The 24,661-nt window shown below is 60.1% G+C and overlaps 1 protein-coding gene across 1 annotated transcript in view; it reads left to right on the top strand.

The window, feature by feature from the left end:
* Nucleotides 1–4,201: 4,201 nt before the first annotated feature.
* The window catches only part of SCRIB (scribble planar cell polarity protein), a 27,856-nt gene continuing 7,396 nt past the window's right edge, over nucleotides 4,202–24,661 (top strand). Inside the window, exons 1-27 of the mRNA XM_015817110.1 lie at nucleotides 4,202–4,319; nucleotides 4,550–4,628; nucleotides 4,924–5,013; nucleotides 5,101–5,157; nucleotides 5,270–5,333; nucleotides 5,593–5,667; nucleotides 6,213–6,357; nucleotides 7,149–7,267; nucleotides 7,385–7,584; nucleotides 12,963–13,129; nucleotides 13,231–13,364; nucleotides 13,581–13,691; nucleotides 14,105–14,116; nucleotides 14,220–14,471; nucleotides 16,784–17,083; nucleotides 17,697–17,759; nucleotides 18,849–18,938; nucleotides 19,040–19,117; nucleotides 19,445–19,759; nucleotides 19,950–20,030; nucleotides 20,426–20,683; nucleotides 20,821–20,931; nucleotides 21,091–21,267; nucleotides 21,373–21,489; nucleotides 21,774–21,962; nucleotides 22,066–22,185; nucleotides 24,260–24,358. Of these exons, the coding sequence (XP_015672596.1) occupies nucleotides 4,286–4,319; nucleotides 4,550–4,628; nucleotides 4,924–5,013; nucleotides 5,101–5,157; nucleotides 5,270–5,333; nucleotides 5,593–5,667; nucleotides 6,213–6,357; nucleotides 7,149–7,267; nucleotides 7,385–7,584; nucleotides 12,963–13,129; nucleotides 13,231–13,364; nucleotides 13,581–13,691; nucleotides 14,105–14,116; nucleotides 14,220–14,471; nucleotides 16,784–17,083; nucleotides 17,697–17,759; nucleotides 18,849–18,938; nucleotides 19,040–19,117; nucleotides 19,445–19,759; nucleotides 19,950–20,030; nucleotides 20,426–20,683; nucleotides 20,821–20,931; nucleotides 21,091–21,267; nucleotides 21,373–21,489; nucleotides 21,774–21,962; nucleotides 22,066–22,185; nucleotides 24,260–24,358 (3,537 nt within the window). The 5' untranslated portion in view covers nucleotides 4,202–4,285. The remainder of the gene's footprint in view (nucleotides 4,320–4,549; nucleotides 4,629–4,923; nucleotides 5,014–5,100; nucleotides 5,158–5,269; nucleotides 5,334–5,592; nucleotides 5,668–6,212; nucleotides 6,358–7,148; nucleotides 7,268–7,384; nucleotides 7,585–12,962; nucleotides 13,130–13,230; nucleotides 13,365–13,580; nucleotides 13,692–14,104; nucleotides 14,117–14,219; nucleotides 14,472–16,783; nucleotides 17,084–17,696; nucleotides 17,760–18,848; nucleotides 18,939–19,039; nucleotides 19,118–19,444; nucleotides 19,760–19,949; nucleotides 20,031–20,425; nucleotides 20,684–20,820; nucleotides 20,932–21,090; nucleotides 21,268–21,372; nucleotides 21,490–21,773; nucleotides 21,963–22,065; nucleotides 22,186–24,259; nucleotides 24,359–24,661) is intronic.

Below are 24,661 nucleotides of genomic sequence, written 5' to 3'. Positions count from 1 at the left end.
CCGTGGTTTTCAAGGAGAACATCAGAAATCCTTTTGAAGTCCTGGACCTCATTGATAGGGAACCAGAGAAATTGTGGAATGAATTTAACGTTCAGAATGAATGTGAAGAGACTGTCAAAGATTAACAAAGAAACAAAGAAGAAAGCAAAGTGGAAGTCAGGAAAAACAATGGAAATTGGCCAGAAGAGGAGAGAGACCAACCCCCCCAAAAGCCAGAGACGAAAGCCAGAAAGACAAAGATCTCAAGAAGAAATTTAACAAAGAATTTCACAGAGTTGTTAAATAAAATACGCACTGCTACAGTGACATCTGTAAAAAATACTGAAGATGGAAACAGACACAGAAAGACAAGGAAGTTTTCCAAAAGAACTTCGATCTTTGAAGGAGGTTCCAGCTCCAAATACATTTGTTAATAGATGCTAATAGGCAGTAACAGATTTAAAGAACATCGAACAGGGCTGGAAAGAGTGTGTTCAAATTTTGTATAGCACACATCTCAACCTCTGAAATATTTTGCAAAGTATTCCCTTCTTACAAGAGCCCCTGAAAGATGAAGGTAGATTAGCAGTCTGGTAATTACGAAGTTAGATGACTACAAAAATTATGGAATATCCCTAGAAATAACAGAAGGAGAATATGGGCACATTCTAGTCTGTGTTACCCTGTGGCATGTGCTCAGAAGCAGCTCATTGGCCTCAAGAAACTCCCGTAGAAGGCGAGAAACCCCGATCCAGTATAGACCGGCTCCAGGTCAGCAAAGGAATAACACAGAAGATGGAATAACAGGGTGGGAAGAGACGTTGGATGTCTTCCAGCCCCCTGCTTGAGCAGGAGACCCTATGCTACTGTGGACAAATGATTGTCCAGCCTCTTCTGGAGAGTCTCCTGTGATGGAGCGTCTGGTGGAGGCTAGCCATTCCACTGACCGATTGTTTTCACTGTCAGGAAAGGTCTCCTTAGCTCTTGGATCTTTGATGATCTCCCAGCTGTTACTTCTTGTCCTGTTGACAGCAGCCCCTCTTCTCTGGGACAGCCCCACAAGTGCTGGAAGACAGCTGTCCCGTCACCCCTAATCCTTCTGTTTGATAGGTTAGACCAGGGGTAGGCGACCTTGGCTCTTTTATGACTCGTGGACTTCAACTCCCAGAATTCCTGAGCCAGCCAGCTCAAAAGAGCCAAGGTTGCCTACCCCTGGGTTAGACATACCTAGTTCCCTTAACCGTTCATCATACAGTTTAGCCTCCGGATTCCTCTTTCTCTTTGTTTCTCTTCCCTTCTCTCTTTCTACAGCCTCTTTTTTCCATCATGGTGATCAGAACCGAATGCCGTATTCCAAGTGTGGCTTCAGTCGTGCAGCACAGAGAAGGGTGCTATCTATCATCAGTTCCTGCGATCTTGATGCTCAGGGCAGCACTGGCTTTTTTGGGCAGCTGCAGCCACCCTGCTGTTAAGCCAGGTGGTCCACCAGGAGACCCAGATCCTTCTCAGTGCTACTGCTGATGGGCCAGGGGCCGCCTCTGCTGTCCCTGTGCGTTGGGCTTTTCCTGCCTAGGTGCAGGACCACTGAGCTGCATCGCGTTAGATAGGGCTCACTGCTCAAGTCGGTCTAGATCCTTCTGAATCCTGTCTTCTAAAGCACGTGGCCTTGGACAGCTAGTCATGCAGCCCTACAAGACTGTAAACTTTGAACATTATTATGTGATTTTATGTTATAAAATGATATTATATATATTATGTATGTGGCTTAAGACAATTCCTCTTCGCTTAAACGTAGCCCAGGCCAGCCAAAAGGTTGGGCACCCATAATCTAAAGTGTTGGCAATTCCCCCACAACCCCAGCTTGGTGTCATCTGCATGTTTGACGAGTTCCCCTCCTGTGCCCTCACCTAGATCATTTAGGACAGTGTCCAAGATAACTGGGCCCAGGGCAGAACCTTGAGGGACCCCACTGCATGCTTCCCTCCGTGTAGATGTCATTCCAGGTAGGACCCCGTGTTGAGTGCAGTTGGCCAGCCAGTTGTGGATCCATCTGGTGGTGATGCTGCATGAGAGAAAGCTGAGCGCTCTCCTTTATGTATTCAGCCCACATCCTGAGGGTGCATTAAGGGAAACTGGCTTGGCGGTGGACATTCGTTAACTCTAGTTGTCCAGCCGGCCTCAGGCCTTTCCAATGGAGCCAAGTTCAGCCATCGTTTTCTTGTCTTCTCTGCTAGGGTCTTGGGAGGAAGTTTGTCGAATGCTTAGTTCGGGAGTGTCAAACTGCCGGCCTGCAGGCCGGTTGCATTGTACGGATGCCGTGCCCATCCCAGCTCCGGCAATGCGACACGTTGCGACACGTCGCAGCACATCACGTGACGTGGCAAGTTTGACACCCGTGGCTTAGTTGAAGCCAAGGTGCGTGTTTTAAGGTGAGGAAAAGTTTTGCTCATTTAGAAACAGCGTATGGTAAGGGTACATGGGCTTAAATTACGAATGTTGTATATGACAGGTGGCTCTTGACTTATGACCAGCTGCTTAGCAACTGCTTGAAGTTACAATGGACCCCCCAAAAAGACCCCCAGATTTGAAGTTCTCACCCCGGTCATGTGATCACAATTTTGGTACTTGGCAACGGGCCCACATTTATGGCTGTTTGCCACGTTCCATAATCATGGGACCGTGGTTTACAACATTTTTGCTGGAAACCAGCATTTACTTCTGGTTCTCACAAAACATGCTCCATAGCTTAACAATCTCAGCATTTGCTTTATGATTGCCAAAAAATGTTGTAAAATTGCCCGTGGTCACGTGACCCATTTTTTGACTTGCCTGCTCAGTCAGGGTCATGTGTCGAGGGTTACCTGCATGGAGTCTGAAGCTGGTGGCTAAATAAGAGCAGTATGGGATGGACATAAATGAAACACCCGGTAAATAGAGGAAGCAATTGCTGTGATTGGGGCTGGCAGTTTGGTGGTTCTGTGAAGCAGTCCCTGGCTGAAAAACCCACACGGTTGCATTTTACTTCAGCTTTCCTTTGCTTTGCAACAGCCTCTCTAAACAGCCAGGTGAGCCCAAGTGAGTGGGAAGTTTTGGGGCCTCTTGTAGCCCTTTCCCCCCAGTCTCCCATCCTTGGGAACGCTCAGCCCAGCTGCTGAAATAATTAGCAAAAAGAGAATTGAGGCTCGTATTTACGTTGGCTGGAGAGAAAGGGATCCCCAGAGAGTAAGCAGGTGGACCATGAGGAGGAGTGTGCCTCAGGTGGGATGCAGGGTTTGCTGGGGCTGGCTGCCTAGGAGGCAGGCTAAAGCCTTTGCTGTGGAGCTGATTAGGATCTTGCCAGGGAGGAGAATGAAGGTCCACAGAGCTCAGCTTTTTAACCTGCGGTTGTCGCTTTTTAGGGACAAGTGAAGGAAAGAAGCTCAAGAAAAGGAATCCCTTGCTGAAGCAGTCTCTCTGCTCCGTGTGGAGAGAGAGAGAGAGAGAGAGAGAGAGAGAGTCACAGATGCTGTGGGAATTGGTTGTGAAGTAACTTTTTTATTACTGTTGTAACTGAACAGTTGTTGTCTGAGGTCTAAACAAGGAGCACTTGTAGTTCAGCATTGAGCATGGAATAAGATATGGGTGTTGGTTCCCTGCGTTGTTCAGTGTGTATACTGATAAACGTGTGAGAAACTTTTGTGCTGTGGGAGCAGGTGGGGTGGGGACGTGAATGTGGGTGTCTGCTTGGATAACGTGGAGGGTGAGGTCAGAAATGATTTACAGTGAATGCCAGCTAGATAGAAGATTGTGTGACAAGCAGCATGGAAGTATAAAAAAACAACGGGGCCGAGGCCAAGCCAGCTGTGCTTAGCAGGGAAGGTGGCAGATTGAGGAGCCAGTGGTGGATTGGGCTCTTTGCTTCGGAAGCTGCGCTGTCACAGGGAGGCTTTGAGCGCCGGGGGGGGCAGAAGGTTCTGCTTACGGGAAGAGAGCTTGGGCTGGGGGGCCCTTAGGGCAGGAGACCCGAAGAGGCCTCTCCGGTGGGAAGGTCTGCAGGGCGTCTTCTGCTCGGGGGGGCCTCCAGGGCGGGGGGGCCCTTGCTGAGGCTTCCTCCGGCCTTCAGGGCTGGGTGCAAGTGGCTCCCCAAAGACCCCCCCACCGCTGTTCCCCCCCAGTCTGGAGGGGGAGGCTGGCCAGGCTTTCCCTCGGCCCCGGTGAGCAGCCCCTCCCTCTGTGCCCGCAGCCTTTCTTCCGACTCCTGAACCTGCGCAGGCTGGGCCTGAGTGACAATGAGATCCAGCGCCTCCCTCCCGAGGTGGCCAATTTCATGCAGCTGGTGGAGCTGGACATCTCCCGCAACGGTGGGTAAGGGGCCCTCATGCCTGGTGGCGGGGGGGGGAGACTGCTGCCTTCCCGGCCTGTGTGCGTCCGGGGGACCGAAGTGGCTCTGGCGGCTGTGCTTGGCTATCCAGGGTGGCCGCTCTTCCTGTCTTTTATGCTGGGGGGGCGGGGAGGGGAGGGGGGGAGCAGGGCTTGCTGGCTCTGAGCTCCCTCGCTGACTCCTGCCCGCCTTTGGGCCGCTCTGCTCCAGACATTCCGGAGATTCCCGAGAGCATCAAGTTCTGCAAGTCCCTGGAGATTGCAGACTTCAGTGGAAACCCCTTGTCCAGGTAGGAGAGAAGTGGCCGCCTGGGGGCGCCTGCCTGTCCTTCTGGAAGGGCCTCTGGGGGGGGCTGACTGCACGGAGGGGCTTTGGGGCAGCTGTAGGGAGGCTCTGTTGGGAGGGGCACAGCCTGGGGGGGCGGAGGGGGGGTGGAGGTTGCCCTGGGAGAGGCTGAAGTGTCTGGTGCCTTCCCCTCTGGGGTCCTGAGAGAGCCCCAAAGGCCAGTTGCTCTGAGGGGCTCCATCTGCCCAGCTCCGTGCACCCCGGCCGAGCCCTCCAGGCTCTCCCTGCCTCTCCTGCAGGCTCCCCGAGGGCTTCACCCAGCTGCGCAACCTGGGCCACCTGGCCTTGAACGACGTCTCCTTGCAGAGCCTGCCCAACGACATTGGCAAGTGAGTTGGTGCCTGGCATGGGGTGGGGGCGAGGCGGGGGGCAGGGCCCACTCTTCTGCTCAACCCCAGCCCTCCTTTCTCCCCCAGCTTGGCCAACCTGGTGACCTTGGAGCTCCGTGAGAATCTGCTGAAGTGCCTCCCGGCGTGAGTGCCCCTTTGCCCCTGCCCCGGCGGAGGGGCCCTAGAGGAGCCCCGTGGAGGTGGGGCGCAGCTCCTGTGCTCCCAACGGCCCTGACTTTTCCCCTCTGCCTTGCAGTTCGCTCTCCTTCCTTGTCAAATTAGAGCAGCTGGACCTTGGGGGCAACGACCTGGAAGCGTTGGTAAGGGAGGCTCGAGGGGGGAGACCCACCCGTCTTTCTTTTCCCGGCCGGCCTCTCGCCCACTGGCTGTGCGGCCCCTTCTCACCTGAGCCCAGGGCAGTGCTCTTCGCCCCAGATCCTGAGTGGGGATGGCCTGCCCCTGCTCCAGCCCCCTCTCTCAGCAGGCCCCTCGGGGGCTGGGCCTGAAGGCCCCGGGGGGAGGCGGTCCCGGGAAGGGTGTTTGCCATGGAGACTGATGTTGTGCTCCTCTCCTTCACAGCCAGACACCCTGGGCGCCCTGCCAAACCTGCGTGAGCTCTGGCTGGACAGGAACCAGCTCTCCTGCCTGCCCCCGGTAAGTGTTTCCGCCCCCCTCCCGCGCCTTGGTCTTCCCGTGCCGTGGCCAGGGCCTCGGGTGCCTCTGGCAGGCTGACATTTCCGGTTCCAGCAATAAAAACGGGGGTATCTGCAAGCGGACAGTCTCTCCGGGAGCCTCATGTGTCTCTCTGGGAACCTTCTGGTCCCGTGGGACACAGGCCGAAGAGCAGGACTGCTGCAAACTGTGGACGAGGACTGGTCGATGGGCACAGTGGACCATGAAGGGATTTCTGAGGAGCCCCAGAGGGGTCTGCCAAGAGGCAGCATCGTCAGGGAGAGGGAGGGATCTGGCCTGGTAGGGCAGGCGGCCCACGCTGCAAGAGTCGGAAGTGTTGCTTATACCCGAAGCTTCCTTGTGGAGGAATTGTTTGGGGCGTCCACGTGTTCAGTGTGGCAGGAATGAAGGGGGCCGGCTGAGCCCTGAGGAGGAGCCCCTTGAGGGTCCTGAGGGTCCAGCGCAAAGAGGCCGGAGTGTAGCGGAGCAGCCGTCCGAGTCGGCCTGCCTCGCTTCCCTCTCTGCAGGAGCTGGGCAATCTGCGACGGCTGGTCTGCCTGGATGTCTCCGAGAACAAGCTGGAGCAGCTGCCCGATGAGATCAGTGGGTTGGTGGTGCTGACGGACCTGCTTCTGTCGCAGAACCTGCTGGAGATGATTCCCGACGGCATTGGTGAGTGTGGCTATGCTTGGGGGGACCCTTGAGCGAGATTTGGGGGGGGGGTCTTCAGAAACAAGGAAGCCATCCCGCAATGGTATCGGCTTTGGCTCGGCTTTGGCTTTGAAATCTGCTTTTCGTTTGTTCTTATTTCTGGAGTTGGGAGGAGCTTCTTTGAGAACTCGTTCCTTGGTGCAGAATCTTGGGGAACACAGCTTTGCTCGGGGGGGGGGAGGCGAAAAAAATCCTTGATTGGGAAAAGAGCGTCATAAAACCGAAGCCCTTTAAGCTTTCGTTATAAAGCTAAAAGTCAGTGCTCTTGTTGTAGTTAGTACCACTTATCTATACTGCACTTTCCTGCTAAGGGGCATCAGAAGCTTAAGTGCCAGAGTGAGAGCGTAAAAGCGGGATGCGGACCAGTCGGTTATGGCTTTTGTTAAAGGCCTTCTGTCCCCTGATGCCCAGGTGGGCCCCTGCCTTCCCTTGAGAGGAGCGCTGGGGGTGGGCTGCTCCAGCAAACGCCCAGGCAGCTCCCGGTTCCTCTGCTCCCAGATTACGCCTCTCTCATTAAGCCCCTGGAACCTGCTGCTCAGAACAGAACAGAACAGAACAGAACAACAGAGTTGGAAGGGACCTTGGAGGTCTTCTAGTCCAACCCCCTGCTCAGGCAGGAAACCCTACATGATGGTGCCACGTTTCTGAGAGAGCTAAAATCCCCAAAGGGATTGTAATCACCTCCCGCAGAATCCAGCCTGGAGCGGCCCTGGCTGCGCAGGGTCATCTATACTCTCTTGACCTTTGCCCAGGCCAGCTGAAGCAGCTCTCCATCCTGAAGGTGGACCAGAACCGTCTCACAGAGGTGACCGAAGCCATCGGGGACTGTGCAAACCTGTCGGAGCTCATCCTCACTGAGAACCTGCTACAGGTGGGCATGCAAGTTGGCTCTACCTGCTGCGCTTTAGGCAGCCGCTCTCCAGGTGAGCTCGCTGATCTGCCAAGGGTGGCGGTCTTACGCCTCCACCCCCGGGTGCTCTTTTCTCAGACCCTCCCCAGGTCTCTGGGGAAACTCACCAAGCTGACCAACCTCAATGTGGACCGGAATCGCCTGACGTTGCTTCCTGCAGAGATTGGGGGCTGCAGCAGCCTGAATGTGCTCTCCCTTCGAGACAACCGCCTGGAATTGCTGCCCCCGGAGCTCGCGAGCACCACTGAGCTGCACGTCCTGGACGTAGCAGGCAACCGGTACGGCTGAGGTGGGGAGAGGGGGCAGGAGGGAAGAAGTCCAGGCTTGCTTCAGAACTGGCGCCCTGGGCCAGCCAGGCACCCCTTACCACCCCTCATTGTGCGTGTCCGCCTGGAGGTGGCTAAAGATTGCCCGGTTTACATGGGCTCTGCGTTTTTGCCAGTTTCTGAGCGGCTTCTCGCAACCACAACTCAGATGACAGGCCGCTTAGCGGTATAAAAACATAAAATGTACTGATTTAGAGCAAAACAGCCCATCTCGTCATCTGAAATTAAACCAGTGAGCAAACATCTCAGTAGCAGTGAGCACATCTCCCAGCCTGGATGTAAATGAGAGAGACATGTGTGAGCTGTACGGGCAGTCCTCGATTTGGTGACTGTTCCACAACTCTTCAGAATTCTGACGGCGCTGAGCAAAGGGACATTCGAACCCCTCCCGAAGTTCCAGCCGTTGCAGCGTCCCTTTGGTCACGTGATAAAAATTCAGGCGCTTCGCACCGCACCTGCCCTTAAAACTGCAGGAGCGCTGCAAGTCTCCCCACACCGCGGGCCTCAGCTGGCTAGGCCCACTGGGCAGGAGCCTTCCCCCCATCCTGACCCTCTCCTGGGGCCCAGCTGCGTGGGTCCCCTTGCCTTCTCTCTCTGTGCAGCTGCTGACAAGCGTGCTCAGCCGGCGTGAAGCGCAGCTCCCGTAGGAAACCAGCCCGTGGGATCTTTCCAGAAGTAGAAAAACCCACAGGACGTGGCGATGGTCAGGATGGGGGGGGGGAAGCCAAACGTGGCAGGGCTGGCATTCCTCTCGTGAGTTTCTGGAGCTCCCCGCCTCCCCTTCCACTCGCACTGATTTACCTGCAGGGCTGACTGAGTTAGCAAGCAGAGGAGCCTCCACCTGGAAGGGCCTTTGCCCTGGAAGGGCCCAGGGCCAGCGGCCGGCCTCTGCGCGTCAGAAATCCCTTCACGGTCCACTCTGCGTATCGGCCAGTCCTTGTCCACAGTTTAAAGGGACCATTTGTCGCCTTCCTCCCAAAGATGGCCTCTCCGGCACGTGGTATCGGCTCGGAGCCCGTCGCAGCAGTCCTGCTTTTCAGCCTGTGTCCCAGGGAGCCAGAAGGTTCCCAGAGAGATCCACGAGGCTCCCGGGGAGACTGTCCGCTTGCAGATACCCCTGTTTTTATTGCTAGAACAGGAAATGAAATACTCCATAGCCCGAAATAAAAACGTTTGAGGACCTCAGAGGAAAGTGTTTCTTTCAAGCTGCTGAGAAAAGCAGGATGCAAATGAACCACTAGACGGAAAGGAGATTATCCGGCTCCGAGGGGGTTCTGAGGCATAACTTTCTCCTCCCTCTCCAAGACTGGGGAAGAAAAGATTTCATTGGGTTATTTAATGAGTTGGGCTCAGCAGGACACGTTCTCTCTCTGAAGGTCAGGGCAAAAAAAGACATCAGTGTTTGACTTACAATCACGTAAGCTAAATGATCTGGTCGTTAAGCGAGTCACCGTGGGGCCATGCCTGATGTTAACGGCCGTTTGTGCCGCAGGGGGCGAGCGAATCGCACGGCTCCCCCCACTGACCCGGCTCATGGGGAGCCGGCTGAGCGGCCACAAGTGGCAGCCACGTCACCACAGGGACGCTGTGATGGACATCAGTGCCTTCAAACTGTTGCTAAACGAATGGTCGTACGTTGAGGACTACCTGTACAGCACAACATGAAAAGGGAACAGCGAGTCGTTATTATGGACTAATAACCAATCGGGGTGTCTGTTGCCCAGAAGGAAAGGCTGAGAAGCAGGGATGGGAGTCCCCTGAGGGAGGCGCTCTTCCTGGAAGGGCCCTCGGGCTCCCCTGCGAGGTGGCCCTCCCTGGGCCTGGAAGCAGAGGGCCCTTCCAGTGCCTCAGAACGGGCCCGGCCTTCCTGGGAGAGGCTGCCGGGAGCGAAGGGCAGAGCAGCGGGAGCAGAATCGGGCCCAGCAGATGCCATTAGCTAGGCACTTCCACAGTCCTTTCCAAGCAGCCGTGTTTGTGGTCTACTGCCGGTGTGTGTGAAAGAATTTGGAAAAGGGTGGCGAGCCATGGACGGGCCTGATCCTGCAATACCACCTCCCATTCTCTTTTCGTAAACTGGTGGCCTCAACTATGACTTCGGAGGTCTTCTAGACCAGCCCCCTGCCTAGGGCAGTACGGATCCTCAGACCGTTCCAGACAAGTCCTGCCCAGCCTTCGTTTCAAAGGTTCAGCAGCTGGAGCCCCTGCAGTACCAGGAAGCCGGCGGTCCCGCCGTGCCCTATCTGGAAATTCCCTTCTTCACTTTGAGCTGATCTCCTGCAAGCTTCCTCCTCCATCTTGCCCTCGGGGGCGGCCCAGGCTTCTTTTCTGGGACAGCCCCTCAAAGGCTGGACGGCGGCTGCCGTGTCTCCCCTCAGCGCTGCTTCTCTGTTTCAGGCCAAGGGTAAGCAAGATCCTTGAGCTGCTCTTGGTGGGATTCAGCCTCCAAGCCCCTCGCCCTCTCCCTCCTCCTCCTCCTCTGCCCACTTCCCAGTTCCTCCGCTGCCTCTTTATTTTGTGGCGACCAGAGCCGGACCGGTATTCCAGGCGCACTCTGACCACCGGATCACTTCCCGCAATCTTAGCGTTATGCCCCTGTTGAGGCAACCCCAGATCGCGTTGGCTCACGTGGCCTGTAGGACACCCGGGTCCTTCCCACAGGTATTACTACTTCCCAGCCAGGTGTGGCCTGCCTGGTACCTGCGCTTTAGATTTTTCTTATTGAAGTATTGGGCCTTGTATGACCGTATCGTTAGGTGGCTGAGTGCTTAACGTCTGCAGTGCTCCTTTTGAACCTTGAATTTGTCTTCTGGCGTGTTCACAGCCTTCCCCGGCTGCACGTCATCTGTGCCTTTGGTGAGTCCCCTCCTGTTCACGTATTGGAATCAGGCGCCGGTGATTCGGCCAGCTCCAGCTCCATCTGGCAGTGGGACCGTCCTTCCCCTTTATTCCATCTTAGAAGAAAGAATGCGGTGGTCAACTTTTATCAAATGCCTTCCTGAGGTCGAAGTGCGCTACATTGGCAGCACAGCCTTGGTCTGCTATTCTAGCCACTTTGTCAAGAAAAGCAATCCTAGTTGTCCGGCGTAGTCTGTCTTCAACAAACCCACATGAGCTTCTACTCATCGCTGTTTCTTTCTTAATGTTGCAAATCCACTGTTTGGTGATCTCTTCTAGGAGTTTCGCAGGTGCTCATTCCCAGGTATTCCCAAGGCGATTGTTCTGAAGTTTCCTGGGTCCATTTTGTTTCCTTCTTTAAAAGATCGGGCCAGTACTAGCTCTTCTCCAGTCTTCTGGCACATCTTCTGTTCTCCGCCAGCTGGGATACAGCCCACCCAGTCCAGGAGATCTGAAGCCACCCAGGTCAGCCGGGCGCTCCCTCTTGCCTCTCGGCAGTCCAGCAGCCCAGCCTTTCCCTCCCTCTTCTCCAGAGGACAGAGCGGCTTCGCTTCGGCCCAGGCACAAAGAGGCCTTCTTTTTCCCTTATTTTTGGCATTCTTTGCAGGCCTCAACTGATTCTGAGCCTTCACTTTCCTGACCCCCAGCCTTGGAGATTCTGGCTGTTTCCTGAGGCAGTGTTTTTATTCTGTTTTGCTTTTTTTAAAAAAAAAACAACAACCTGTGTGAAAAAGTTTTTCTAATTTGTTTTAAACAAACTCTTTTTTAAAAAATTTGTTCTTTTTGTGTAAGCTCCTCAGAGCTTCTAAAGCAACCGGGCCCGTCTCATCGGGAGCCTCCCCTTTCCTCCGCCTGTTTGCCCTGGATTGTGCTTGGGCCTCAATTCTCCCACTTTTCAGAGTTTCCCAACCCTCCTGAAATGTTTTGCCCTTCAGGATTTCTGTCCCTGGAATCTTTACTGCTTTTCCTCTTTGCTCTCTTGAAATTCGGAATGCTAACCTGATCACCTTCGCTTCTCCCCGAGTGCAGCAGCGCCGGGATCCCTGGGAACCCGGAGTCCCTTCGCAGTCGGGCGGCTGGTGAATCCAAGCCAACCAGCCAATCTCCCTCCAGGGTTCCTGCTGCTTCCTCGGCCACTTCCTCCCTGCTAGTAAGCCTTAAGTCCTGGGGAGCCGATCCTTTCGGACAGTCGGGAGCCCCCCTGCTGCAGAAATGCCCTTTTCCCACAGGGAGGGGCTGCCCGGATCCCCACCTCGGCCCTTGGATTGGCCTGGGAGCCATCACACCGGGTGAGCACAGGTTCCCCTCCCACTGTGGAGGAGAGACGGTGGTGCTTTTCAGAGAGACCAGGTGGATTTGCGGCAGAGGGCCCGGCCCCTCCAGGAAGCCCCTGGCTAGTCTTGCTGGATCTGCTCTTCTTGACTGGCTCCTCCTAATTCATGGGACGGAGGCTGAAGGGAGGAAGGGGCAGGGGCAGGCTGGAGGACACGGGGGTCAAACCCGGTCGTGTCATGTGACGTATCGCGACCTCTTTTGCCTTCGCGGAGCCGGGGTGGATGTGGCCTGCGCGTGAGGCATCCGGCCCAAGGGCCACCAGTTTGACACCCTGCTGTAGGAGGTCAAGGGTGGGCCAGCTGTGCATGTCGATGTCTCCCCCTCCCCCAAAGCAAATGGCAGGAGAGTCGATTCCAAGGTCAGGGAAGCCTACGGGAAAGTTGCTCCCAGTGGCTGGAGGCCCCCCTCGAGAGGACCCCCAAGGGCAGGGGAAAGGGGGCTCGTTGAAGGAGCCCCACTTAGGGAGGAGGAGGGGGTGCAGCGAGGGAGGGGGCATGGGTGCTGGGGGGCCATGGGGTGGAGAGAGAGGGAGGACTCCTCATGCTCCGGGTCCCAGGATAACAGCCCAAGGGGCACTGAGGCTCTGGGCTCAGTCCTGCCCCCCCTCCCCCCCAGCTCTGGGATTGCGCCCTGCTGTTGCTCAGCCCCAAATTATTATTATTATTATTATTATAATTTAATTTATATACCGCCCTTCTCCCGCAGGACTCAGGGCGGTGCACAGCGTATTAAAAACAGTACAAATACAAAGCATAAAAATACAAACCCCTGTAAAACCAGATTAAAAAACCGAATATTAGAAGCTGTGTCTCTATTTAAAATTATTTTTATCTTCTTCTTTGGGGTCCAAGCACCACCAGGCAGCCCCCTCCCCTCACCAAGAAGGAAGGGGGTGAGGAGAGGTCTGGGGTACCTTATTCCTGGGAACTCGCTTTGCCCAGAGCCCTCTCAGCCCCCCACCCCCACCCCGCCAAGTGCAGCTCTGGCTGCTGCTAACATCGGATGTTCTTGCTTGACATGCCCCCTCCCCGTTTGAGCTGGCAGCTTCTGGGGGAGGGGGGCAAAGGGACCACCCCCCTGATGGCTTTCCACGGCCGCAGGCTGCAGCACTTGCCCTTCACCCTGACCAACCTGCACCTGAAGGCCCTCTGGCTGGCGGAGAACCAGTCGCAGCCCATGCTCAAGTTCCAGGCCGAGGAGGACGAGAAGACGGGGGAGAAAGTGCTCACCTGCTACCTGCTGCCCCAGCAGCCGTCCCCCAGCTCAGGTAGTGACGGGGCCCCGGGGCCCAGCCTCTCCGGGCGGGGGTGGTGGTGGGAGGAGCCCAGCTCGCCCTCACTGCCCGCCCCCTCTGGGTCTCCCCTGCAGAGAACCTCCTGCAGAACAGCCTGGATGAGAGCTGGGCAGAGGCCAATCCCAACCGGGTCAGTGTGATCCAGTTCCTGGAGGACCCTCAAAGGGAGGAGGAAGAGGAGGAGGAGGAAGCTGGCGCCGAGAAGAGGGTAATGGCCGAAGGAGAGGAGCAGGGCTGGGCAGCCAGAGCGGGTGTCCGCTCAGTCCTCGGGCTTCACTGGCCTGGCCCGGGGGGTGGGGGGAGCAGGTGATCCTCCCGCTGCTTCCTACCTAGAGGGAGCAACTGGAGCTGATGGGCCTCGGAGGAGCCTGGCTGTGCCCTCACCTGCCCGCTTCTCTCTCCCCCCCCCCCATGCTTTTGGCAGGGGCTGCAGCGCAGGGCCACTCCGCACCCCAGCGAGCTGAAGTCCATGAAGAAAGGGATGGAAGTGCGACGCAGTGAGGCCTCCGCGGCAGCTAGGCAGGACTCCGGTAACGCTGAGGTGGGCATCGAGGGCTTCTGCCAGCGGTCAGGTGGCCTTAGCAAAGAGATGCCCACTCGGCCCTGCTTCACGTGCACCTCGACCTCCTCACCAGCCTGGTCTCTTGGAGAAGAGCCCGAGGAAGGCAGCCCCTGGGCCTTGCCTTGCGCTTCAGGGCTGCCGTTTTAAATTGGCCATTTAGGGAGCAGAGGGGGGACCTCAGCGATTGGCCCTGTGGGGGAGGGGAAGAGGCTGTCGTCCAGCTGAGGACCACGTTCACATTGGGGATGGGGGGGAAGTCTTGGTGTCGCAGCTGCCATTTTCCCTGCCAGCCCCTCCCAGTCGGGTTGTTTGGGAAGAGTGGGTCGCAGGCCCCAGCCTTTGCTACCGCCCCTCCCTTTCCCGGCAGTGCAGCCTAGTGGAGGCAGCCGAGGGAAAGCGTCCCAAGGCGACTCTGGTGTCCCTGGGGCCGTCAGGGCTGCCAGCATCAGCCGGGCAGTGCCCAGGTCCTCAACCGCCCCCCCTTCCCCTCCCCCCCCACAGGGCAAGAGGCTCAGTGCCGCCTCCAACCGCAGCGAAGACTCCCGTGTCTCTGGCAGCACCCTCTCTGCCGGCGACGGCCCGGAGGAGGGGAGAGAGGCGCCACAGCCAGAGGGGGGCACGGCAGAGGCTCAGCCGGAGGGAGAAGGGAAGCTGGCAGCTGAGGGGAGAGGCCAGGCGCCACCAGAGGAAAGGCCCACGCCGGAGGAGACGGGGGAGGACCAGGAAGAGGAGCTGGAGCTGGAGTACTCCGAGGTAGGAGCCGGGAGGCTTCCCGTGGCAGCTCTGCCCGCTGTGAGTGGGGCTGCTGGCCGAGCCGAGGGGAGGCCGGAGCTCCAGACTGTGGCCGCCTTTCCGAGCCCTTTTGGACAAGGCGGGCACCTCGCCTCTTCAAGCCTCTCGGCCACCCAAGTGTAGGGCGGAGCGGGCAAAGGAAGGGCACGGGCCAAGCAGAGGGTCAGGCCAGCAGGCTCTGAAGGCCACGGTGTTGGGAGCACTCTGCTTCTGTCCTGCTGCTCTTCCGTGACCGGAAGCGGGCATAGCCCCCCCCCCCCCGCCCTGGTGGCACCGCACCTCTTTTGGAGGCCTTGGGGTGACGACACCCCGGCTTTAGTTTTCTCTTTAGTTTTTCTATAATCATAATTTCTACGTTTGATTTGCATCTTCCTTTTTAAGACTGAATTTCTGCAAGCTGCCTAGGCAGTCAGATAAGCTTTGCCAAGAGGGAAAGAGCTAAGAAGCTTAGCTGGGTGTCCAGTCCAGCCACACATCCTGTGGGGTCAGCCTCTTCCACCTTCCGTCCCCCACGGCTGGCAGCAGAGCGGGGAAGGAGAGCGGGGGGGCGTTGTGTAGGGCAGGGCTTTTCAACCAGTGGTACGGGTACCACCTGTGGTACATTGGCACCTGGCAGGTGGTACGCGACCATCCTAGAAAAGTAGCGGGGGAGGGGAATGAGCTGAACTGGTGGCAGCACCGCACAAGCTTGAGCGAGAGACGGCTGGAGCTGCAGGGCTGTCAGGGCTCAGCGGAAGCACCAGGATCAGTGCCGCTTTCCAGATGATCGGCGCTTCGGGGCTGTCAGGGCTCAATGGAAGCACCAGGATCAGCGCCAGGCTCCAGTTGGAGCTCTGCGCTGATCCTGGTGGTTCTGCTGAGACCCGAAGAAGCGCCGATCAGCTGGAAAGCAGCACTGATCCTGGTGCTTCTGCTGAGCCCAGAAGAAGCGCCGATCAGCTGGAATGTTGCAGCCTCTCCAGGGTCTTGTGATTTACATTCAGATGCTTGGCAACCGATTCATATTTATGACGGTCACAGTGTCCCAGGGTCATGTGAAGTGACCAAAACCTGCTGCAACCACCCAGCAGACGGGGGGAATAAAAACCAAACACCCCCCACCCCATCCCCGCTGCCAATCCTCAACAGAAATGCTCACAACAATGGAAACCTCAGACAGGAGGAAGAGCGCCGCCAGGTGGGCAGGCAGGTGTCTTGCTCGGCTGTGGCTTGGGGGGCACTTTTTTCAGTGTCATTGTAACTTTGAACAGTCACTGAGCGAACTGTTGTAAGTCGAGGACTACCTGTACTTTATCACTTTTTCCCTTTTTTCTTTTTCTTTTTTGGTCATCAAGTTTTTGACACCTTGCTAGGCGACTGGTGGTACTCGGATGTTGCTGTACCCTAAAAGTGGCACAATGGGTGAAAAAGGTTGAAAAGCCCTGGCATAGGGACCCCTGGCTGCCCCTGCCCAGCTCCTCCAAGGCCTTTCCCTGCCTCTTCTGCACCAGCAGAGGGGCCTGCCTTATGACCGCTGCCCAAATGGTGACCCACAAAAGCCAGCCAGCCACAACCAGAGCGCGGCCAGGAGAACCAGCCCACCACCTGGGGGAAGACCGATGGAGAGCGAGGGCCGCCCGTGCCTCTTTTCCTGGGGCCCCCTGACGCCTTTCCTCCCGGAGCAGAGGGGCCCGGGGTCCCTGCCAAGAACCCCCATCCTACAGCCGAGATTGGTCCTTAAAGGCCTTGGGACTGGCGAGGGGAAGGCCACCCCGGGGCAAGGGAAGGCCCAGCCGCCTCCGGCGTTTTTGGCTGGGCTCTTCTTGCCCGCCAGCTCCCTCGGCCTCTGGGAAGGGCCCAGCCTCCAGGTTCTCTCGCCAGCTGACTTGAGGGCCTTCTCCGCTCGTTGGGCACAAGGGGTTGGAGAAAGAGCAGCGGCATTTCAAATGAGAGGGAGTGGGCGATGGCAGCTCCCCCTCTTCCCCTGCTCCATCTGGCCGCTCACGCCTGTGCCCAGGGAGGGGGGCATGGCAGCGGAAGAGCAACCGCCAAGAGGAGCCTGGCAGAAGGGGGGGGTGGCAGCACTGCTGGAACGCTGAGATGAGCAGCTCGAAGCCGCCCGCGTCTCCCAGGCGGAAGAGACCCCCGCCTCCCTCCTCGCACGCCTGGCTTTCAGCCCAAAGGGGGAGACTGGCGGGCGGGGCACCCCACGTGCTTCCGCCCACGGCCTGGTTCCAGGCTGGGAGGGGCTGGCTTGACCCTTCCTGCCCCGGCTGGGGGGCGTCTCTTTGCAGCCCACGGTGCATTTTGCAGAAGACACCCTGGTTCACAGTGAGGACGAGGACGAGGAGGCCCCCCAGTTCCCTGCAGGGAAGCAGCGGCTGATCCGCAAGGACACGCCCCATTACAAGAAGCACTTCCGGATTGCTCAGCTGCCCCGCCCGGAAGCGGTGGTGGCCCTCCTGCAGGGCTTCGGGGCCAGTGGGGGCCCCCAGGAGGAGCAGGAGGAGGAGGAGGAGGAGGCTCCGGAGCAGGCAGGGTGGGGCCAGGAAGAGGCGGCCAGCGAGGGGGCAGCGGCCCCACCCTCAGTCAAGGTGAGGGCCTTCCTGAGAGGGGGGCTGAGGGGGCAGGCGGGGCGGGGCAGGGGTGTGGAGGGGAGACCCAGGCCGCCTCTCTCCTGGCCGCGCCGGCAGGATTGAGCTCACCCGCTCGACTGCTGGGAGGTGGGGAGGGGCCCTCCTGGTCACTCTGTGCTCCCCCCTGTGGGTGGGGGTCTCTGTTGCTCGTTGCTCTCCCTGCTGGGGAGTCCCTGGGGCACGTGCCCTCCCGGGGGGAGGCGTGGCGTCTTTGCCCCCAGACCCAGAGAAGGCTGGCCGCCTCGCATCCCACAAGCCGCAGGGCTTCCGGCTGCTGATGCTGGCTCCGGTGGGTGCCGTTCTTTGCCTGGCCCTCTCTTGCTCTGCCAGCCTGGAGGCCTTGCCAAGAGGGGCAGCGAAGGGCCTTTTCCAGAAGGGGGGGAGGACAGTGGGGAGGAGCCCCCACCCTGCCTGCTCTTGCTTTCTCCCCGCCTTCTCTCTCTCTGGTGTGATGGTCTCTCGGTGCTGGGTGGGGTCTGCCTGCCTGCCTGCCTGCCTGCCTCTCCCTGGTGGTGGCCTGGGGCTTCCCCACTAATCTGCCCTCCGCCTCTGCCGGTTGCTGTCCTAACAGGGGGTGTCGTTTGACCAAGCCAATAATCTGCTGATTGAGCCCGCTCGCATTGAGGAGGAAGAGGTCTGTACCGCCCGCCCGGGTGGGTTTGTCTCTCTGCCTGGTCCGGCCGGAGCTGCCGGCAGGGCTCCCAGGCCCCCTTGCCTGGGTGGCAGCTCCTCCTTCCCTCTCCCCTCCCCTCCTCTGCCTGAGCTGGGGAGGGGGCTCACTGAGCCCCTCAGGGAGGAAAGGGCCTGGAGGGGGCAGGGAGCTTTCCTGGCTGACGGGGACAGCCCCTCCCTGGAGGAGGAGGAGGAGGAGGAGGAGGAGGAAGCTCCGGGGTCATCGCTGGGCCCAGCATTCTGCAGCTGCCCTCGGTGCCCGCAGAGGCCAGGCTGCTCTCCTGATCCCTAAGAGGGGTCCGTGGCAGCCCCGTGGGCTTGCGCTGCTGCTGCTCCATCCAGACAGCCCCTCTTCCCCTGGCCCTTGCCGCTCTCCGTGCCTTTCACCCCCGGCTGCAGCCTTGGTAGCTGGGCTCCTGCCCCTGGGCTGTCTCCTGCTTTCGGAAAGGGCTTCTGGGTCAGAATGGCTCTCTGCCTCCACCTGAGCACCTGGGGCTCTGATCCCCCCCACCCCCACCCCGCTTTCCTGTCTCTGTCCCTCTGCTTCCCTTCCGGCCCTGGAGGGTCCTCTGGGGAGCTGCTGGCTAAGCGGGCAGGGGGCTCTGGGCATCATCCACGAAGGGGGGTGGCCGGGGGGAGTTTCGAGAGGGGTTTCGCTCATCGGGGAGGGGCGACCCCAGAGCAGTCTGCGGAAGGTGTGCCAATGTCTGTCCGGCTGGCTTGGCCTCTGTTCCTCCAGGGCTGCCCCCGGTTCTTCCCTTCCCCCTCCTGGCCTCCCCCTTGAGTGCCTCTGATCTCTAGTGGGTCTCCACGTTGTTCCACGTCTCTCCACCGGCCTCCCTGCCTTTGCCCCAGTCGAAGCCGTGGGTCAGGAGGGCCCCTGCCCAGGGACAGGCTCCTGTGCGGAGCAGCTTCCCAGGCGGAGAGTCCCCAGGAAACAGACGGGCACCCGGGGAAAGAGGGGGTGTCCTCCGGCTGATCCAGGAGGAGGGCAGGCCTGCCCTCCCTTGCACCCATCGGTCCCGTCCCCCCCCTTCTGCTTGGCTTCCAGTTGGCTCTGACGATCATGCGGCAGACGGGCGGCCTTGGCATCAGCATTGCAGGGGGCAAAGGCTCCACTCCCTACAAGGGCGACGATGAGGTGAGGGTCGGGGGCAGCCTTTCAGGGGGTGGCCCGGGGCGGCTGCTGGTGGGAGGAGCCAGTCCCCACAGACCTCTCCTCCTCCTCCTCCTTCCCCCCAGGGCATCTTCATCTCCCGTGTGTCGGAGGAGGGCCCGGCGGCACAGGCTGGGGTGCGCGTGGGGGACAAGCTCCTGGAGGTAGGTCACCAGGGCAGCAGCCGGGGGGGGGCGCGTATCTGTTGCACCAGCCCTGGCTTGAGGAGAGGGCCCACGCCCGCTCGCTCTCTTGGGGGGGTCAGCCGTGCTGGCCGGCGGCTGCTGCTGCCTCGGCTAATAGGAGAGGGATGTCTGCGTGTGGCCAAAGGGCTTTGGGGCTGGTGGCCACCCCATCCCGGGGGGCCCTGCTGGCTCTGCTCTGTGGCCGTCAGCTGTTCGTCCCTGGCCTCGCTGCCTTCAGGGCCTGAGGTTTGGGGGCCAGCGGGGTCTGCGTGTGCTTGTTCAGTGAGCTCTCCCTGCCCCTCTAAGGTGAATGGGGTGTCCCTGCACGGCGCTGAGCACCACGTGGCCGTGGAGGCCCTCCGGGGCTCGGGCAGCAGCGTCTCCATGACCGTGCTGCGGGAGCGGATGGTGGAGCCCGAGAACGCTGTTACGGTGACGCCGCTGCGGCCCGAAGATGATTACAGCCCACGGGAATGGCGTGGAGGGCTGCACTTGGCCACGGGGGCCACGGACGCCACCCCAACCGAGCGGCTCTCGGCCTGCCTGGTGCGGAACGAGCGGGGCCTGGGCTTCAGCATCGCTGGGGGCAAGGGCTCCACCCCGTACCGGCCAGGGGACACGGTGAGAGGCGAGCATGGGGAGCCTTCCCTGCTGGTGATATTTGGCCCCCCTCCCCCCCTGGAGGATTGCTCCCGGCTCCTGCTGACGTGGGGAATCTGGATGGACGGATGGAGCCCCCTCCGCTCCCCTCCCCCTTCATTGTGGAGGATCTCCTCCTGGGACAGTCAGTGATCTGGCCCTTCCTTCACAGGGCATCTTCATCTCCCGGATTGCAGACGGGGGGGCTGCCCACCGGGAAGGGACGCTGCAAGTGGGCGACAGGGTCATCTTGGTGAGAGAAAGGGCTGGGGTGAGGGGTGGGGGCTCCCCACTGGACGCTCTGGAAAGGCTCCTCTGGGTGAGCCAGCTTCTCCTCACCCCCACTCTGCGTGGGCCCCATTCCCTCCCCTGCCCCACAGCCGTGATGGGAACTTGGAGGGAGCCCCCAGTCGGCCGGTCAGGGCCGGCTTCCGTCTCCATGCCTCCCCCATCCTCCCTGCTAGGTGGTGTGAGTTGCCTTTCCTCCTCTCCCCCACCCCAAATAGCAGTGGAGGGGAGAGCTCATGTCATAGAAGGTCCCTCCCCCGTGGGTCGCTGTAGGGCAGCCTAGAGCGGGCTCCCTTCTTGAACCCCGAGCCTGCCTTTTGCCCCTCCTCCTCCGCTGACACTGAATTGGGTCCGTTGTAGATCAATGGGGTGGACATGACGGAGGCCCGGCATGATCAGGCTGTAGCGTTGCTGACCGCCTCCCCACCCACCATTGCTCTGCTGGTGGAAAGAGAGGCGGCCCCGCAAGAGAAGGACCTCCCTGTGGGGCCGTGTGGGCCCCGGCCCCCCTCGCCACCACCTCTGCCCCCGCAAGGAGAGACCCCGCTGGAGGAGGCAGCAGCGTGCCCCCCCAGGAGCCAGCTGCCCAAAGACACGGAGAGCCAGTACCCCACCGAGGTGGGTGACGGGGGTTTCTGGGGCCGCTCTGGGCTGGCGGGGGCCACTGGGCTCCCTCTCCCACCTGGGCTGGGGAATGCCGGTGGCTGCAGCTGGCCCCCCAGTCACCATAGGGAAACTTCGGGCTGTGCTTGCAGGAGGTCTGCCTGGTCAAGGCTGGGGGGCCCCTTGGCCTCAGCATCGTGGGAGGCAGTGACCACTCCAGCCACCCCTTTGGCATCCACGAGCCGGGAGTCTTCATTTCCAAGGTAGAAACGCTGACGCTCCCCTCCCCCCTGCACACGCTCTGCCCAGCCCTGGCTCAGGTGCCCAGCGGAAGGGCCTGGAGGGCGGTCGCTGCCCCCTGGAGAGGGGAAAGGGCCGCATTGGGCCTTCAGGTCCGCCTCCTTCCTTCTCCCCTTGGGCAGGTCATCCCGCGTGGCCTGGCCTTCCGCAGCGGCCTGCGTGTGGGGGACCGGATCCTGGCGGTGAACGGCCTCGATCTGCGCCAGGCGACCCATCAGGAGGCGGTCAGCGCTCTGCTCTCCAGCACCCCAGAGCTGCAGATGGTGGTCAGGCGAGACCCTCCCCCGCCCGGAATGGAGGTAGGGAAACTCACCACCCCACCCCTGCCTTCGGTCCAGGCTGGAGAGCCTCCTCTGCCCCACGGAGCGTCCACCCCCCAGACGCCGGTGTCTCTGTGCTGGCAGGAGATCTCCATTGAAAAGCGGCCTGGAGAGAAACTGGGCATCAGCATCCGAGGCGGCGCCAAGGGCCACGCGGGGAACCCCTTCGACCCCACCGACGAGGGGATCTTCATCTCCAAGGTACCTCGGGGGGCCCCTGTGACCAGGCAATTGGGGCGGGGGAGGGGGCGCCCTTGCCCCCCTCTCTTCACTTCCCATCACAGAGCCCTGCGTCCGTTGGGCTTGTCCTTGCCGGAGCAGACCCAGCGGGTCCAGAGTGGCAGAGCCGCCCCCAGACCCAAAGCAGCAGCAGCCTCCCCACCCACCCACCCCCCAATTGGAGCAAGGGTGGTCTTCTGAGGGTCTCCCGAGGGGGAGGGGGAGAAGCCGTGCCGCCACCTCCCCGCTTCTTCGCTGCCTTTCAGGTCAGCTCCACCGGGGCAGCGGCCCGTGATGGCCGGCTGAGGATGGGGCTGCGCATCCTGGAGGTCAACCAGCAGAGCCTGCTGGGCATGACCCACGCGGAGGCGGTCCAGGTCCTGCGTGCCGTGGGGGACCGGCTGCTGGTGCTCGTTTGCGAGGGCTTTGACCCCAAGGCCGTGGCCGCCCTTGAGGTTGGTGCCCTGCCCTCCCATCAGCCTGTCCCCAGGGAAGGCCCCGCCAGGCGCCCTCTGGCCAAGCCCCAGCTGAAAGCGCCTCTCCCTCCTCCCCCCCCAGATGTCTCCCGGAGTCATCGCCAACCCTTTTGCGGCCGGCATCGGGCGCAAGAACAGCTTGGAGAGCATCTCGTCCGTTGACCGGGACCTCAGCCCAGAGGAGGCGGACCTTCTTCAGAAGGTATGGGGGGGAGGAGGAGGGAGGAGGAGCGGGGCGGCTCCTGAGGCTCCAGGGCAGGGCGGGGGGACCCCAAGGGCGCCATCCCTGGGAGGAGGCGGCAGCGCCCTCCTGCTTCCCCGCCCGGCTCCTTGCTGGTCTGGTTCTGCTGCCCCCCCCCAGGCCCCCCCAGGCCCCGCTGTGCACAGAAGCCGCCCCCAGCCTTGTGCTGGCGCAGCCAAAGGGGGCCATGGGGAGGGGGGCTCTAATGGCAGCTGCTCTCTGGGACCCTCGCTCTGGGTGGGTCAGGAGTGGGCTCTTCCCACTCGCCTGGGATACGAGTGGGGGGTCCCCAGCTGTCCGCATGGCTTGAGAAGCAGAGGCTGAGGGGGGGGAGTGGGGGGCTGGCCCTTCTTCCACTGAACTTCAGCTGCGAGGAGGGGGGAGGGGGAGGAAGGCAGCTCTGCCTCCCTGGGGTTCCCTCTTGGCCGCCTCTCATCCTCTGGGGGGGGCACAACTTCCGGTGAGGCGCCATCCCCCCTTCCAGGCCTGGCATTGAGGCCGAACTGCTTGGGCAGCCCTAAATGGCCGCCACCACCATCGTTGCCACCAAGACAGAAAAAGGAGAAAAACCTCTCCAGCTTCCTTCCTTTTTTTGCCAAGACCCCCCCCCCCAAATCTTGTAACTTTTCCTTAAAGGCCAACACTGATGGTTTTCTTTGCTAGTGTTGCACCTGCCCTCCCCCCATCTTTTATTTATTTGTTAAATTTCTGTGCCGCCTCTCTTGCGGGGGGGGGGAGGCTACTCTCTTGCCGGCAGAATTTGGCCACGCTTGTTTTCGGCCAGTTGTCCCAGTTGCAGCCCTGGCCGCCTTCAGCTTATTGGGGGGGCTGGGGGAGTTGCTACTCGTCCCCCTGAGGCTGGGGGGGGGACTGAGGAGGACTCAGTGGGCCAGGGCTTGGGGGGGCAGCCATGTTTGGGTACCTGAAGGGGAGCCACAGAGAGGAGGCTTCCAAGCCCCCCCCCGCTAACAGCTGGAATTGGCAGCTGGCTGGATTTCTTCCAGGGACAGCCGGTCCTGGCCTCAACCGTCATTGAGTCTGGCAATCACTGTTGCGAGTCATGAAGGTCACAAAGCGGGTCGTGGACTTTGCGACTCCTTTTGTGCAGGTGCCGTGGCCATTAAGCAAACCCCTTGTTTGCTGTGGGGAATTTTTTTCCCAGGAAGCCGGAAGTAAACAGTTTCCGGGGGGGGGGGAGCGTAATAGCAGGTCACGTGATCAGCATCAGTGTGACCTGATTGCCGAGTGCCCTAAATATGGACGCTTGACTGCAGGGGGGGTTGTCATAAATTTGGAACAGGGGCATAAGTAGAGGAGGTCTGTCATAGCCAGGAATGGCTGCCGAGCGACTGTTTAACCTGCAAACCTCTGGGAAGCGTTGGAATTTAGAGGCGTCTTTGATGAGCGGAAAGCAATCCCTCCTCCATAACTTGCTTTTTCCCAATTTTGCAGGAATTTTAAGTAAGACAGATGCCTGTTTTGGTTCCTAAGTGCCCCCAAAGCTCCTTCACCCCCCCCCGGTCACTTTTCTCTTGGTTGTTCCTCTGAGGGGTCTGAGGTCACAGGACCCCCAGTTTTGCTGCCAGTGTGGCGCATTTAGGGGGTGGGGAATCTTGCAATTGCTGTAAGGGAAGACCCAGAAGGGAGCTGAGGGGAGGGGCTGGGGGGCTTGTGGAGGGCAGCACCCCAGTTCCAGCACGGAGAGGCCGGGGGCCTTTAAAGGGCTTCCTCAAGGCCAGGGGGAGACCCCCAGCCTCAGCCCGCTTTCCCCAAGCACCCCCACTGGCATAGAGAGGGTTCCCCAAGGATCTGGGGACATCCGGTGGCTGGTGGCCCCCAATTTCTGCCCTTGGCCATGGGCCCATTCTGCTGGCACGGAGCACTGCTGGGGCTGCCGAGGGGCTGCGTTATCCCCTGGGGCATCTGTGGGGCCACCCGAGGCCAGAATCCTCCAGGGGGGTGAAACTGCTCGCTGGGACTGCTTGTGCCCTGCGAGGCCAGAGCCAGCCCTGACCCTCCCCGCTTCCTTCCCCAGGACAGGGGCAGCGCAGAGATCCTGCAGCTGGATTACCGCACCCTGGCAGCCCTGCCCAGCAGCAGCAGCAGCAGCCGTCTCCAGAAGGGCCCCCTCGGCGTGAGTGACAGGCGGGCTCCTTGGGGGGGGGCGGGGGAAGCCTGCCCTGGCTGTGGGCATGGATGGGGCCAGGTTCCCCCACTCCCATGGGGTGGGAGGGGGTGCCAGCCCCAGGGGCAGTTCCTTCCATGGGGGGGCCTGGGGGTAGTCGTCTCTGGCTGGCGGAAGGGGGCAGCCCTAGAGCCCACTTCCACGTGGAGGGGGGGTCTTTCCTCGGTCCCTCTTTCTGCCACCGGGGTGGGCGGGCTTTGCCTCCCCAGGAAAGCAGGTAGTGGGGGAGGGGGGCTTTCCCAGGGGCCTGGG

The sequence above is a fragment of the Protobothrops mucrosquamatus genome, unplaced genomic scaffold (assembly GCF_001527695.2).
Source record: "Protobothrops mucrosquamatus isolate PMUCROS unplaced genomic scaffold, P.Mucros_1.0 scaffold553, whole genome shotgun sequence".
Lineage (NCBI taxonomy): Eukaryota > Metazoa > Chordata > Lepidosauria > Squamata > Viperidae > Protobothrops > Protobothrops mucrosquamatus.
Note: the sequence above shows the minus strand (reverse complement) of the source record. Positions and strands in the feature narration are given on the sequence as shown.